Source organism: Pteropus alecto, unplaced genomic scaffold (genome assembly GCF_000325575.1).
Source record: "Pteropus alecto unplaced genomic scaffold, ASM32557v1 scaffold3, whole genome shotgun sequence".
Lineage (NCBI taxonomy): Eukaryota > Metazoa > Chordata > Mammalia > Chiroptera > Pteropodidae > Pteropus > Pteropus alecto.
The window spans coordinates 69057317-69072389 of NW_006442484.1; the positions used below are offsets into that span (position 1 = coordinate 69057317).

Below are 15073 nucleotides of genomic sequence, written 5' to 3' on the forward strand. Positions count from 1 at the left end.
GCATTTGAGGAACAGAGTGAAGTCGGTGTGGCTGGAACTCAGTGTGTGGGAGAGAGTGACCAGAAGGCAAGAGTTGAAAGTGAGGAGGTGGGCAAGAGCCAAATCATGTGAAGGTCACCCTAGGGATGCTGGTCTTCATGCCAAAAGGAGTGGGAAGCCACTGAAGAACTATAAAGAAAGGTCTATCTATCAGGGTCAATCTGAGTTTTAATAAGATCACACTTGTTGCAATTAAGACGAGGTTTGGGAAAAGTGAGAATAGAAGCAGAAAGACTGGTTAGAAGGCCACTGTAGTTTTCGTGGGGAAAGATGGCCCAACTGGCAGCAAAGGAAGTGAAATACTACATATGCTTATCAAGTATAAAATAAAAACTAGGCATAACATTAGGATGTATTAAAAAAGAAGTCAGAATATGAGTAAAGGTCTTGAACTAATCTCTTCTTTCGTTTGTATTCACCACTGGGTAGAACCCTATAAGGACATCATTGTAGCTTCCAGAGTGTAAGAAAGACATGGAAACCTGGAGATTATCAGCAGATTGATGCCTCAGTGGTTAAAATATTGGACATATGTAGGAGAAACAGTTGAAGGAAATGTGCTTATATAACCCAGAGAAAAATGAAGTATGGCTTGATTCATTCACTAAGAACATTCTATAGGCTAGGCTGGTGGTTTCTTAAACTTTGACTGCAATCAAATCAACTGTAAAGTCTGTTAAAATCTCCAGGCCAGATAGCAGAGATCCTGACTTCGACAGGGAAGAGTCCAGCCATCACTCCCCATATCACCCTCAGGATGCTAATGCAAGTGGTGTTCCAACCACATTGAGAGATGCTGGCATCCTACCCTCAAAAAAGTTAGACACAAATCATGGGCCCATGACAGGGGTCCAGGACAGTGGAAGTAGGGTCCCGCAGGAGGAATGCTCAATCCTATCTGGGGAATTAGAATAGGGTGGGGGTAAGGTAGTCAAGGAAGGCTTGGAAAGAAGTCTTTCCGTGTATAAAGGATTTTTCACACCGGAAGTCTTTAATAAAGTAAAGTACAAAACTATACCTAGAACATTGCCAGTCACCCCTGATCAGGGCTCATTACTTTGCAGGCCTGCTCCATTTTTCATCTGAAACACGTAAAGGAGTTTAATGCTCTTTGTTTTTTATTAATGTTATCTAATTAAAACATTTTCTATGTTAACATATTTCAAGGTATAAAGACCAGCATACAGTTATATTTTCTACTGCTAAAATTAACTTTTAGTTTACCCCAACACCTCAATTTCTGGGACTGTATGTGGCCCATGTTTGTTGAATGAATGACTAGATGAAAATATGAACTCAAGAAATAAATTGGTATTACTATGTTTTAGATTTCCTTATTTAGAGATATATTTTAAAATGGCAAGTTTTTACTTAAATATGTCTCTGCTTTTAGGCCGTATAATAGATTTTAGAAAACCTCTCAAATAGCTCTTACTCTTAGATGAGCCCATGAAAACCTTAGTTTTTCAAGGAACTTAGCTAGAAATTAAGAAGAATATTGACCTACCCTGAGGCAGGATACCCCAGGTCTATCCTAAAACCACACCTACATCAATTTCTCTCATAATGGAAGGTCGATTAAGAGAAACTTTTAACTCAACTGTAGAGTCCAATAGTACATTAACACTTCCTTTAGAAGTTTGGCTGGAAATGAACACATGATGAGAACAATGTCAACCATAAAGGAAGCTACAAAAAGGGACAAGAACTTTCCAGACCAAAGTATAGCAACAAAGACTGGGAGAAATGAACAGCTTAACAGCTTAAAAAAAAAAAAAAAGATAGCACAGCTATGGCCTATGAAGTTCAGGAAGGTCTATCAAAAGATCTAAATCTTCTGAAATTCAAAATGATTTTATTCTTCTGAAACATATCAAAGACCAACATGTGACTTCTATGATGAGAACACCAGGAATAAATCAAAAAAGCAAATTTATATCCTATAAAATCAAACGGCCTACATATATAAGTGATCAAATCTCTCTGAATTTTAGAATGTGAAATAGTTCAAAACCCAAATTATAAAACCTTCTTCTTCTTCCATAGTCATTTACTAGTTCAGTGTGTATTCATATTTTAATACACATTTATTTTTATTTAAAATTATTTCCTGGACCTAGAAAGTTAAGACTGCAAAAAAGGGTAAAAAGCAATTTATCTAATAGCAATTTATCTAAAGAGCCAGGAAAAAGATTCCCATCTCTTGTCTTCTCACTCAAGCGATATTTCTGTGGGTTTAAAATCTCTTACCCAAAGGAAAGAGGTATTACTCATTAAATGAGGTTTAAATGGAGGACCACATTAACCTAATTTTCTCTAATCTTCTATAGACATTCAAAGAATCACAGAATTAGAGATAAAAGGGACCATGTAGTGCAAGGCTGGTCCTTCTAAATTATTCCAGACAGAGGGAAGTGTTGGAAGGAAACTCAAAGACCGTCAAGTTCAACTGTGTGCTATAATCACTTATTTAATTGTCTGGCTTCCAATTTTCAATTTCTGTGAGGACGGGTAACGGGATTATCTTGTTCACTATATATCAGGCACAGTGCTTAGGACCTAGTCTGTCTTCAATAAACATTTGAAGATGGGCTGAATTAATAAATCTCTTCATCTTACAGATGAGAACGTCGTAGCTCAAATAAGTTAAGTTACTTGACTTGAGTTCAAAATTCTAGTTCTTCCAGTTTCATGAGCCAGGGCTGTTGACACTACTTATTTTCACCCAGAGCCATTGAATCTTCTTAAATAAGGGAAATCCAGTCCATTCTGGATGTTTCTGTTACCTTGGTCCAACGGATTTACACAAAATAAGCCTATTTTCTCTTCTTGGTGGCAGCCTTCGAATATACAGACAACACTGTGTCCCTCCTTAGTCTAGGTCACATTTGCATGGCATGGTATTTAGTACCCTCAGTATCCTATCAGATGTCAATAGATGTGGTTGCTCTTCAAGAGCAGCATCCATAGCCGAAATCTCCAGGTGTGGCCAGGAGAATATGATCTCTTCTTTCTAGACCTGTTTTATGCATGCTTTCGATGTGGCCACAGCAGCACAGATTCTGGCTTCCCTGCTGCCTCAGTTAATTTTCTGACTAGAAGTACAGGACTATATTTCTTCCTACTAAGTCATATCTTGCTTGGCCCATTCCTCTAGCTGTGTTTCAGAACCTGGATTCAGCCTATTAGTTGTCCAATCTAGCTTTGTGAGAGCTACAAATTTGATAAGGATGCCTATGATATCTTTATCAAGGTAATTATTGTCCTATCTGGGCAAATAACAAAAATAGCTAATCCTTACATAGCACTTACTATGTGCCCAGCACAGTTCCAAGCTCTTTTAACTAATTTTATTGTCACTACAAACTTATGAGGTAGATGTGATTACTTCCGCATATCCGAGATTAAAAAATAGAGATACAGAGAGATTAAGTAATTTACCCAGGGTCATACAGTTAATGAATAGCACATCTGGAAACCCAGCCAGTCTGATTCCAGAGTGCTTGATCTTAATTACTAAATTATGCTGCTTCTCATTATCATCATGTATTTTTACTGACAATCTGCTAGGCTGAAAGGGATCCATTAGTCAACGATCCTTGGGTAAAGCTGCCAATCATTCACAAAATGACATAACTGTAATTTCTGATAACTCAGGTTTCTGTTTTGAGGGTTTTGCCAAATGCTTTTCTGAACATTAAGTGCTATATAGCATGGACCTGACCTGTCTTGTAATCCCTTGCTTTCTTTTGTGCATCCTCAACCAGACTATAAAGTCCTGGAGTCCAGACCATATCTATGTTTCTGTTATATCTTCCATAGCACCTACTATATGAGCACACAATAGAAAGTCAAGTTTTATCCTTCATAGATGGGTAGTAAAAGCCAAAGAGATTTTCCTTGAGTTTAATTCTGTAGGAAATAGAAGGATGAAGTTTAAAAAGGGGAAGTGGAGAGAGATACCCCCTTAGCGCTTCAGCTTTCAAATTCTTTACAACAGGGATTCTCTGACATAAGCAGAGACAGGATGTATTGGTCTCTAAGCCAGTGGCTATGATGGCTTAACCCCTTATCTCCTAGTCTCATTCTCCGGGTCACTCCTTTCAAGCCTCCAGACCCTCTTGGAGGGAATTCTATAAATCTTTGAAGAGCACAGCCTGCACCTCACCCTACTTGCATGTCCCAAGGTGCCTGGCAGAGCATGCGTGTGGCATCTATGAGGGGTTTAATAAATGTTTGTTGAAATGAACCATCCACCAGACTCCACTTAAGGATTTTATTATCAGCAACCCCTCCATGGTCATATTCAAGGTTGGGGAAACAAAACTTAGCCCTTTAGGACATACATACACACAAACTAGATTACTCCTCTGGAAAGCAACAATCCAACACACTAAAAAACAAAATGACTTAGACAACACAAGGTAAGAAGGGAACACTGGGCTAAACAATTCTCATTTATCTAAGCTGTTGATATGTTTTGGGAGCATATCTAAGTTCTCTTTCATTGTCTTCTTCTCTTCCAATTGGCTACCTGCCTATTCCTTAACTCATATTTTCTTCACCTTACTACCACTCCTAGCAAGGGAGACAAATTTAAAAACAGTAGTAAAGAAATGACCTAGAGATATCAGGAAAAGTTCATTTCTTTTTATTTCTGTCTCTTGTTTCCTTAGGAGATCTAGCACTTTGGCTACTAGAGGAACCCCTGATTTTTTACACAGAAATCAAACAAATTTTGGCTATATTAGACCTTTTTTGTTTTCAAGAGCATAATATATAACTTCCTTCCTTGGCACTTAAAAACCTACAGATTTTTCTTTACTTAGACTCACACGCATAATCAGCTCTCACATTCAATTTCTCTTTTTCTTAAGAATTGCTATTCTGCATGATTTACTCTGAGGCCAATAAGTAACTAACTATGCCCAACTCAGAAATATTACTTCCAGACAGGCAGCTATTTAATGAATAATTAACCACTCTATACTTTCTATCAGGGATGCTTGTATTACCAGGGTAAAGGTATCCTTTATGTCTAAACAATGTCATAAAACAGGCCTTTGCCAGAAAGACGCCCTCATTTATCACATGAAATGCCATGTGGTATTAACAAGGTCGATACTGTTTGTTTAATATATTTTGCTTTCATAGGGGCTTGAAATGATTTGTTTTTGCAGCTGTAACAGAGTTAAATTAGGGCTTTAGCTTCGGTTTAGCTAGTTGGGCATATATAACCAGGGGCTATTAATTATCTTGCCTGGAGGGCTTTGTCATCTTCCCACATCTTACAGCATCTTCGGGGTACTGTTACACCACAAGCAGCCAGATTCAGTCCTCAAATAATCAATGCCCATGTCTCAGGTACTGAGGAGAGACTAAATAATTAAAATTTCTATTTCTAACTCCAAAACAACCCCCCCCACACACACGTAAATGTTATTAGTGCAGATTTTTAAAAAGTTGAATAAGGATTTTGAGAAAAATCTTAGTTCAAAGATTAGTTTCAGACATCCATTCCCACAAATGAGAAACTAAAGAAAAACACTTTTCTGACCTTAAAGCACCAATAATCAGCCCCCTTCCCCTTTCTCCTCACATTGCTGTTCTGCCTTAAGTAGAGCAGGGGAGAGGAGGAAGTTTGCTCCAAAGATAAACTTGTCAAAAGCCTGCACTACAATACTAATTCCTCTCTACCTGTTTGTGAATGTTAGCTGGGAGCAAGCGTTGAAAAGCTTTGGGGGGCAGCGAGGGGAAGCAAAGGGGAGAAGGGAAAAAGAGGAGAGGGGTTGCAAAGAAAAACTAGAGGACAATTCAAACAAAAATAAAATCTCTCTCTCTCCCCCCACTCCCCAACACACAGAGGGGAAAAAAATGCTCCCCCCAGCTCAGGTCCTAACAACATACTTCTGTATCAGAGGTTCATTGTCAATCAATTAGCCGAGGCAGCAGGGGTCTGTGAGGTGGGGGCACCCAGGGAAACAATGCGCAGCCCTGTTGTATTACTATTTAATCACTTTTGCTAAATAAATAGAGCAGCCCCGAGGTGCTGTCATGTCAAGGGAATTTATAACAAAAAAAAAAAAAACCTTCATTTTTCATTGGTCATTCCTTTTTTCCCTTCAGGACAAGAGAGGGTTATTACTGTAGCCTTAAGTTCCATCTTTGTGTTTCTTGCCTTTGATTCCCACTCGGACCCTGCCACTTTCTGGCACTAATTTGTCAGGCTGAACAAAGAGAGGATTTGTACCTCCTGTAAGGTCTCAATTAGGAATGGCTTCTGCTGTATTATGTGCCATTCAGAGAGGACACAATGCCGGTAATTACAGGAATTTGCACTAAATGGCTGAAGAATTCACAGAACCCCCCACCACCCCCACCTTGGGTTTACTCCTCCCAAGGGCTGGGGGGAAAAAAGGAAAGCAAAAAGCTCTTAATGCCAGAGAGATGTAATTACCAACAGCAGTCCCAAGAGGTTAAACAGCAGCCAAAGGAGTAAAACCATAAAAACTGACAGTATGAAAATGGTAGAGGGGATCCCTTTGGCTCACTGTTTTTCTTGCTGTCTCTTCTGTTAACATTTTCAATGTCAGTTCAGAATCAGGAACGTTGTCCCACAGTGGGCCATCCAATTCCACTGCCAGATTACAAAGCAGTAACAAAAGGAATGCTTTAAAAGGTGAGCTTTGCATGTCTTGTTGCAACTATAAACAAGGCCCTGGACCCTTTTATTATAGTACTGTACTCAATTGCTAGGTTTCTTGATCTCAGGGAAATTACAGGAAAAATATCTGTGTGTACTAGTGCCAAGAAAACCATGTTATCTACTGAGAGGAAATAGGTATGTACATATGTCTAATGCCTGAAGAAAACAGAGCTGCTGCCTTATAATCTTATTTATACAGCATTTGGTGAACAACCTAACTTAAAACCACTTACTGGTACATACTTACTTCATAAGTATTTTAATAAGTTGCATAATCACTTGTTTTAGCATTAATATTTTAATACCATAGATTCCCCAATGCAAACATAATTTTTGAATTCCAATCAGTACTTTCATTAAAGAAGCATATCTCATTTTCTGCTACAGAGGTGTTTCTGGAAAGCTGTACTAAAGCACCACCAAATGAACTGTTCTTAACTACTTTAGTCACATGCTCCTCTGCTCAGGAACCTTCTGTGGCTTTAGGGTTAGACATTAAGTTTGATTTTATCAAACTGTCCTTTTTCTGTAGGTCAGAAATGACCAAATATCTGCAATTTCATATAGTTCCACTTGGCACCACCTCTAATGGTTCTCTAATCCCATGTATGTGCCTCACCTCTACAGCTTCGTCGCAGTTGCCATTTGGCAGTCATAACGTGATTACCTGATTAATGTCTGTTTTCCCTGGTGAACTGCAAGCTCCACGAGAGCAGGTATCATGTCTGCTTTCTTGGGACACTGACTTGTCCAGGTGTACCCAATTTTCAGGCACATGGTTAGAAACTCAGGACACAATAAATGGTAGAATGAATGGAAGAACTTAATTTTCAAAGGCATGATTCGGGAAGAAGAAACAGCAAGTGTAAAGGCCCCGGAGGCTGCAATGACCAAGGTAGGTTCCAGAATAGCAAGAACACCATCTTGGCTGAGGCTTCCCAAGCATAAGACAGCCATGAGGCTGGAGAGGAAGCCATGGAACAAACTACACATAATCAAATACAACTACAAAAAGTTCAAGCACATGTTAAGAACTATACAGTTATACATAAGCATGGTATTTTCAAAACCATAATCTCAGGCATTTTTGGATGGTCGTGGTCCATTTTCTCTGAAGGGGCTCTTTAAGCTTCAAAGAAAGATACAGAAAATTCTTCACCTACAGAAAGAATTTAGTGCAATAAAGCTAACTGCACTATTTTGTAGATTTAAAAGCCAACATTTGTGGCTCCACTGAATAGCAACTGAATGACATCATTAATAAAGAGCTACTCAGTGCAATCTCTCACTTTTAAAGTTTATTCATCAAAAAACTTAAAGGGGGACTAAGTGGACATAAAAACTTACAGTCTAAAGAGGCTCACTAAAACCATAAAATATTGTGAATTAGCTTCTCCTTAAAATAAAAGATAAAGCCAAGACTCAACCAAAAACAATTTACTGGACTTTTTGGCCTTCTAGAAGGTAAACATGCTACGCAACCAGCTTTTTCACCAAATGTGTTTTTTATGAGGATGCAAAGTTAGGGGACACAAATACTAAACGAAGATGCAGCTGGTTTAGGTTAACTGTGTTTGTGAGAAACACAGATCAATTTTTTAAAGTTCCATCTGCTATAATAATCTTTGATATAATAAACAGCCTCCCAAGTAATTTAAAAAACATTCAGGTTTTGCTTAACAAGTTCTTCTGCCTTTTTCTTTTGAGACTCTGCCCCCTACAGGAGATAAAGTATTCCTGCCTATGGCAGGAAACCAGTATTCCTCGTGAACCTGGTAAACCACACGTATCACAAAACAATTGACGTAGCAGTTTCCGATATAAGAGGGAGCATTGAAATGAAATTAAAATTTTCAACTTTGGAATTGGCCATACTACACAAATTAGGTGTGACTTCTCCCCGCCCCAAATTAAAAACTGACCAGTGCCCCATTAACTCCAAACCAAAGCATGAAGGTACAAGCCGAGCAGAGCAAATGAGTTTTAGACTACATTGCCCCTGTCTCCTGGATGCCCTGTTACCACACGTCCCTAACTTATTCTCCAACCAGCCAAATTTAGTGAGCACCAGATTTAGGCAACAAAGGAAGGCAACTCTAACACATGGAACCGAAAGCAGCTGCCCGAAAGTTCTATCCCTGTCTATTATGTAATCCTCTTCCTATTCTTTTCTACTCAGCTTCCTTCTCCCTGCCTCTTCTACTCATTCACCTTTCTCTATCTTTTTCCTGTTTTCATTTCTCCAACTGCCAGATGCAGGGGGCCTGCTGAATGGTACCCACTACTTGTATTTCTCCTTCCTCTGTCTGAGTGCTAGGAAGGCTCCTACTGCAGCACAGAACGGTGCAAACTCCATCTGGAAGCAAACTTATGAGAGGAAGGTGAATTAGGTGACAATTAGGTGACAATCTTTGTGTAACACCTGAGGTTTTTCTTCCCCTTTTACTAGAAAGTTTCCCAATTCAGCTACTCCAGTCTCTACCATGAGAACTAAGCTGAGCTGTTATCTCTGATTCCAATAACACTAGAGATGTGTTGATAATATCAACAATCTAAATAATTCCAGAATGCCCACAGAGCAAGCACTCAATAAATTACTGTTGAATGCCCGAACTTGGAGATATTCTTTTCTATCTAGTGAGGGTTCTTTTCTTTCTAGTTTACTGCTTTGGGGAAGGTGAGAGGAATGGGGAGTAGAGGAGAGAACCAGTAATAGAGTTTTAAGAAAATAACAGATAAACTTTGAAATATACTTTATCTACTAGTATAATACTGAAATGTCAATTATTTCTAAATGTCTGCACTAAAACCAGTGTCTCCTTATTTCAAAACCATTTTCCAAAAGTAGCTGGCTGACTTAAGACAAGGCCTTTCTTGCCTGCAGATGCACCCACATCCCCTAGTGTGGCTTCTTTGCCAGCTTGGTGCTTCTGGTCTCCTCCCCCCTATCCCCGCACCCGCAGGTTTCTGCTTCACAGTCACTGAGGCCCTCCAAGCAAAGCATGAGTAATTCCCTTGCTCCTCCCCGCCCCCACCCTTAGGTAAATTATTTTTTAACTAACCTAAATTCAAAATGGGGAGGGGAGGGGGGTTCAGTGTGCCACCACTATTTGGCTTTGGATGCAAGAACAAGCACAAAATTTTAAATTTGGTCTTAGTTGATTGTGAGCTGCTTGTATATTTTTAAACAATACACTTAAATCTGAAATACTTGCATTAAAATCTTCCAAATCAGGCTTCCAATTAAAGCTGCCTTTGTGGTAAATTTCTTGTCCCAAATAGTGGGGTTTAGTGAAAGGGAAATAATTTGATTTTGTTTATAGTAGATATACTGGATGGGGAGTGGGGGGAGAAGCAATAATAGGGTTTTAAGAAATAACAAATGATTGGCCTTGAACTCCACTTTGTGTCTCACCCTTTCATAGCAGTTCCAGAAGCCCCAGGCTTCCCCAGAATGAGGCATAGGCCCATCGTGACTCAGAGGTCATCTGCTTAATCATCTTAGCCACCTCCACATTTCTGTCAAGGCTGACTTTTTAGATTCTACCTCAATAGGACTGGAGAAGGTCATGATCAATGACAGTTACCGTGGACATTTTCCTTGCCTAAGGATGTTAGCAGTCAGCTTTGGGCCTGAATGTCTCTTATGAGACAATCTGTGACATCCGCATTCACACTGACCTTTAAGAAGGCAGAGGAAACAATCAGAGCAGATTCAGGAAGCCTAGAGTCTGGTCTGGTAATGCTTCTGCCAAGTCATTTTGATTCAGTGGGGTCTACCATCTCTGTTTCTACTTACTTCACCAGCATGGCATGAAGATAAACAGATGTTTTAACATAGCAAACTCCTTGAAGGAGCGATGCTTTTTAAACAAGGAGCTGTGACTGGCCTATTGAGGGGATTTTTAAAGTGAATTCCGATTGTGGGATTCAGATTGTTCTTTGATGAGCTTTAGACTGAAAATTTGCTTCATACCTGCACATTTGAAACTCTGAGCAGTGAGTCCTCGTTCCAAAGACAAAGTTGTCAGAATGCTGAGGAAGCTGGTGGTCACGGACTGGCGTTTGTTCTTCCTGAGTTCGTGCCCACCCACCTGATCCTTGGGCTTGTTCCTCAGTGTGACTTGCAGGTTTTGCTCTGAACTCCTCGCCACGTTGGCCGCTGTTTTCAGAGCCTCCATCCACTCCTGAGCCTTCTGTCGGGTCTCTGAACGGAGGCGAAGGACATCTTGGGGGAAAATAACTTGAAAGCAAGAGTCACAGCCGTCCAGGTTGTCCATCTGGACAGCCAGACACACGTCCACATTGTAGCTTAGCAGGGGGTCCTCATCTAGCTTGCCGGGATGAAAGGCCATAAGGTAGGCCCTGCTCAGCACAAACGTAAATGCCTTCCAGTTGTTCTGGACAGTTAGCCTGTAGAGCGTCCCTGACTTGAGTATATTTTGGTACTGTTTGGGGCTGTCCAAGACAGGGGACGGTGCGAGCAGCTCGCTAGATTTCTTCTGTAAACAATGATTCTGTGTACAGTCAACATGATAACCAAGCCCTGGTGAGTTTGCCAGCTCATCCTGCTGTCCCATGTAACCAGGCACAGCGGCGTGCACGCCTTCCCAGAGCTTCTGCCCCCAGTCCAAGGCCTCCCATGGGGACTCTGCCTTTAGCTGCAGCTGAGTGTTGTCATACAGAACAGTATCTACCAGCCTGGCCTCAAGGTTGCCCAGAACAGATATGCTCTGGAAATGCAAAAGCTGGTACGTGGCATAGAGGTTTTGATTCCCGCTGCTGTCGAGGCTGTAGAAGTATAAATTGTAGGGTGAGAGTTCTGCATAACAGCTTTGCCAGCAACTGTCATGGTCCTTCCTAATCTCCAGGTAACCCTTCTTCAGAATGTTTGGGAACGCCTGCTTGTGTTCTAGAAGGAAAGAAACAAAAACAATGAAGCTATGTATTAATTCATTAAAATGCACAAATCGAATGAGATGAAAAGACAGGTGCAAGAAACCAAACAGATCAGGGGTTGACATCCGTCTGGTTTAAACTACACACAGTATTAGTAGTAAATTCCAAGATATTATCTACTTGACAAGATGTAATTGGGGAAAATCTCAGGTCTAAAAAACTTAACCACGGTAGGATTACGAGTACAAGAGTAAGTATTGGGGAGGGAAGCAATGTCAATGTGACATGCAGAGGTCTGTGAAAAACAGAAATATTAGAACAACTGTGACTATGCCTCATGGGCCTATGAAACTGCTCTTTGCTAGGATATCTTGTTTTCTAAGTAAGGTTCTTACAGAGCACCAAATGCACAAGACAGAAAGTTCCTCCTGCCACTTGACCTAACTCTCAGCTAATACTACTCATTTTTTCTTTAGGGTGGTGAAGCCAAGAAGGATCAATAAAAACGACAGAGCAGGAAGTGTGCTGCTCGCAGACTCCGTTTTCTCAGACACCCAAATTAGACTTCAAGGCCCATTGATGAGCCTCCTGTTTTATAACCAGTTCTCTAGACTTCACTCAAGCTCACTTTTTAGGTCTCTGCTTAGATAGAGCCTGAGCCTGAGTGTGCTGTTCCCTTCGCTTGCCGTGCTCCTTCCCACCGCTTCCACCAGCTTCCACACACTTCATCCTTTCCTCGGCTAGCCCCTCTACCAGAAAGGGGGTTTGTCCTAACCGCCCCCCACCAACTTCTACCCCCTTGCCCGCATACACATATCCCTGGGTCGGAATCAGGTATCCCTACTATATTATTCCTCTTTGATGGGCTCTTATCAAGCTGTATTATAATCACTTATTTAAATATCAAAACAAATAAAATACATTTTGAAGTTTTTGTTTGTTCATTTTTTTTGTTTGTTTGTTTTTTAAGTCTGTCCTTCCTACTGCTCCCCTGAGCACAGGGATGAGGTCTGTCTTTTCATCGTTATATCGCAGCACGTAATGCAATGTCTGGTACATGTTGAATTAGAAATATAGCTTCTAGCACAATGCTCAGCATATAGTACGTATAATGCTTACCCTTCCCCTCCATTTTATCTGCTTATACCATCTTTGATCAATGACTAGCTACAATATATACGAGTTTAGCATTTCAATAAAAGGGGATATCACTTGAGAGATTTCTTGATACTATTATTGGGCATGAAAACGACAACCATGTAAGAGGAAACAGTCCTCCCTGGTAGAGATTTTCATTTCGGAGATGTTTCTCGGTCTCTTTGTGCTGACACACATTGGAGACAGTCATAAGCTAATTGAGTCATCCCCTAAAGGAGATAAATCATACTCCCAAAGGGTATGATTTCTGATCTTGGCTGAAGAAAAAAAGGGTAACACAGACCTAGATCTTAAAATAGCAAACCAAAAGAGAAAAGGAGAGAAATGAGGCAGAGGAAAGCCAATTTTACCTGCTTTACATTTCTAGTCCTGACATTCATTAGTATTTCTGTGGTAACTCAAAAGCCATTAATTTCTTGCAACCCACACTAATCCCTTTGTAGAAAGAGATAATGGATGCCTATTCTCAGGTTATCTTTCTTTTCTGATAATGTAATAAGGGAGGCAGTGCTGTTAGAGACACTGCTGCCGCCTTTCCCCCTCTCATTTCCATCACGCTCCAATGATAGTTCAACCTTTCGCACAATAAGACTTGTAACCGTGCATCCCTCCATCCCCATCCCTTCCATGACCCAGCGGCTCAGCTATGTGTCCCTGAGTAAAAAAAAAACACCTCTCTTGCTTTTAGCTAGAAATTTTTCTCTCCTTTTCTTTCCTCCCTGAGAGCTTTTTACAACAGCTACCATGAATTAAAAATTCTACCTTAATTGGGTCCAGGTTTTAGCAGCAAACCTGACTAAAACCTCACTATAAAACCTAGGGTGGTAGATAAGAGGGAGTCGTGAAAATTTCCTCACCTTCTTGATGCAGAATAAGGGTAAAAAAAAAAATTGTTGTGTTTCAATATTTTCCCCCACCTCAGCTCAGCCCTCTCTAAGTAGGTATGTTAAAGTGAGACAGAAACGAGGCGTGTTTGTCTTGGAAATGGACCATATTCGTAGACTGCACTTCGTGTAATTCTTGAAAAAGAAGAATCAAGACAAAGAAAGCAAATGTGATCAGAAAACTGTTCTCTGAGGTGCATATTCCCCTCCAGAGGGTTTGTTTATGTCAGATCTTAGTACTATTTGGCGAGTGATATATTAATTATCTTTGTAGGGAACTAGAGAACTACCATTTCTCTTTAATCTCTGACAACTGCTACTTTCCACTGGATCTGAAGTTTATTTTTAACATTTTTTCTATTGACAAATCAGAAGTTATAATTTAAATCTAAGCTTTCATTAATTTATAACTTTTGTTTCCCCAGACCATATCAATTCATTTAATTAACCCATACACATTATTGTGAAGTGTTCACTTTTACAAATAAATATAATATCTGTCTTAACCGATATCATAAGTGATTCACATGGGACCACTGACAAAGATTATCATGATTTCCTCAATCAAATAGAGAAAGATGATCAAAATGAATCACTGTGCCTATAAATTTCATACTGAAACCACAAGACAGTAATTCCTCATGAAAAAGAAAAAAGAAAAAAACACAGAAGTCTTTGTTTCCCCATCGCTTTTCACTTTGGCCTGCTTGAAGACCTAGTTCAGTTCCTCCTCAATGAAGATCCTTTTTCCCTCTCTTCTTCATCCCATTGTACCCTGTGCAGTGGTTTAAGGACAATAACTGTTACTAACTAAAGAGGAAGAAAGGCATTTTCTCCATCGTGTACCTGATTCACTTCCGTACTGCTCACACACCAAAGAGTTCCTCTTTTTGCCATTATTTCCTCTATTTGTTCTCAAAAAAGCTTCCATTCTTATAGTCACCACCTTAATCAAGGTCTTAAATGGGCTCCCACTTCTAGTCTTCCTGCCGGCCATGTCACACACTATTACCAGATAAACCTTTCTGGGTCACTCATAGCCCTTTCCATGCCCCCTCCTTAGGCCAAAATCCTTCACAAGTTTCCTAGTGCTACACAGTAAAGTCAAACCCCTTAGCTTGGCCTTATAACATTTTGTTATGAAAAATTTCAAATACACTCAGAAGCATGTAGAAGAGTAAAATGAACATCCCTGTGGAATCATCCCTCACCTTCAAAAACCATCGTTTCTGCTATTGTTTCATCTCTCCCATCCCACTCCAACTCGTGCTTTTTACTGTTGTTGTTTTGCTGGAATATTTGAAAGCAAATTGCAGATATTTTATCATTTCTACCATAAATACTTCAGGATGTACCTCTAACAAATAAGAACTTAAAAAAAAAAAAA

The 15073-nt window shown here is 40.0% G+C and overlaps 1 protein-coding gene across 1 annotated transcript in view; it reads right to left on the reverse strand.

Moving 5' to 3' along the window:
- The window catches only part of PLEKHM3 (pleckstrin homology domain containing M3), a 169474-nt gene that overhangs the window by 113179 nt on the left and 41222 nt on the right, over positions 1-15073 (reverse strand). Inside the window, exon 3 of the mRNA XM_006921397.3 lies at positions 10722-11657. Within this exon, the coding sequence (XP_006921459.1) occupies positions 10722-11657 (936 nt within the window). The remainder of the gene's footprint in view (positions 1-10721; positions 11658-15073) is intronic.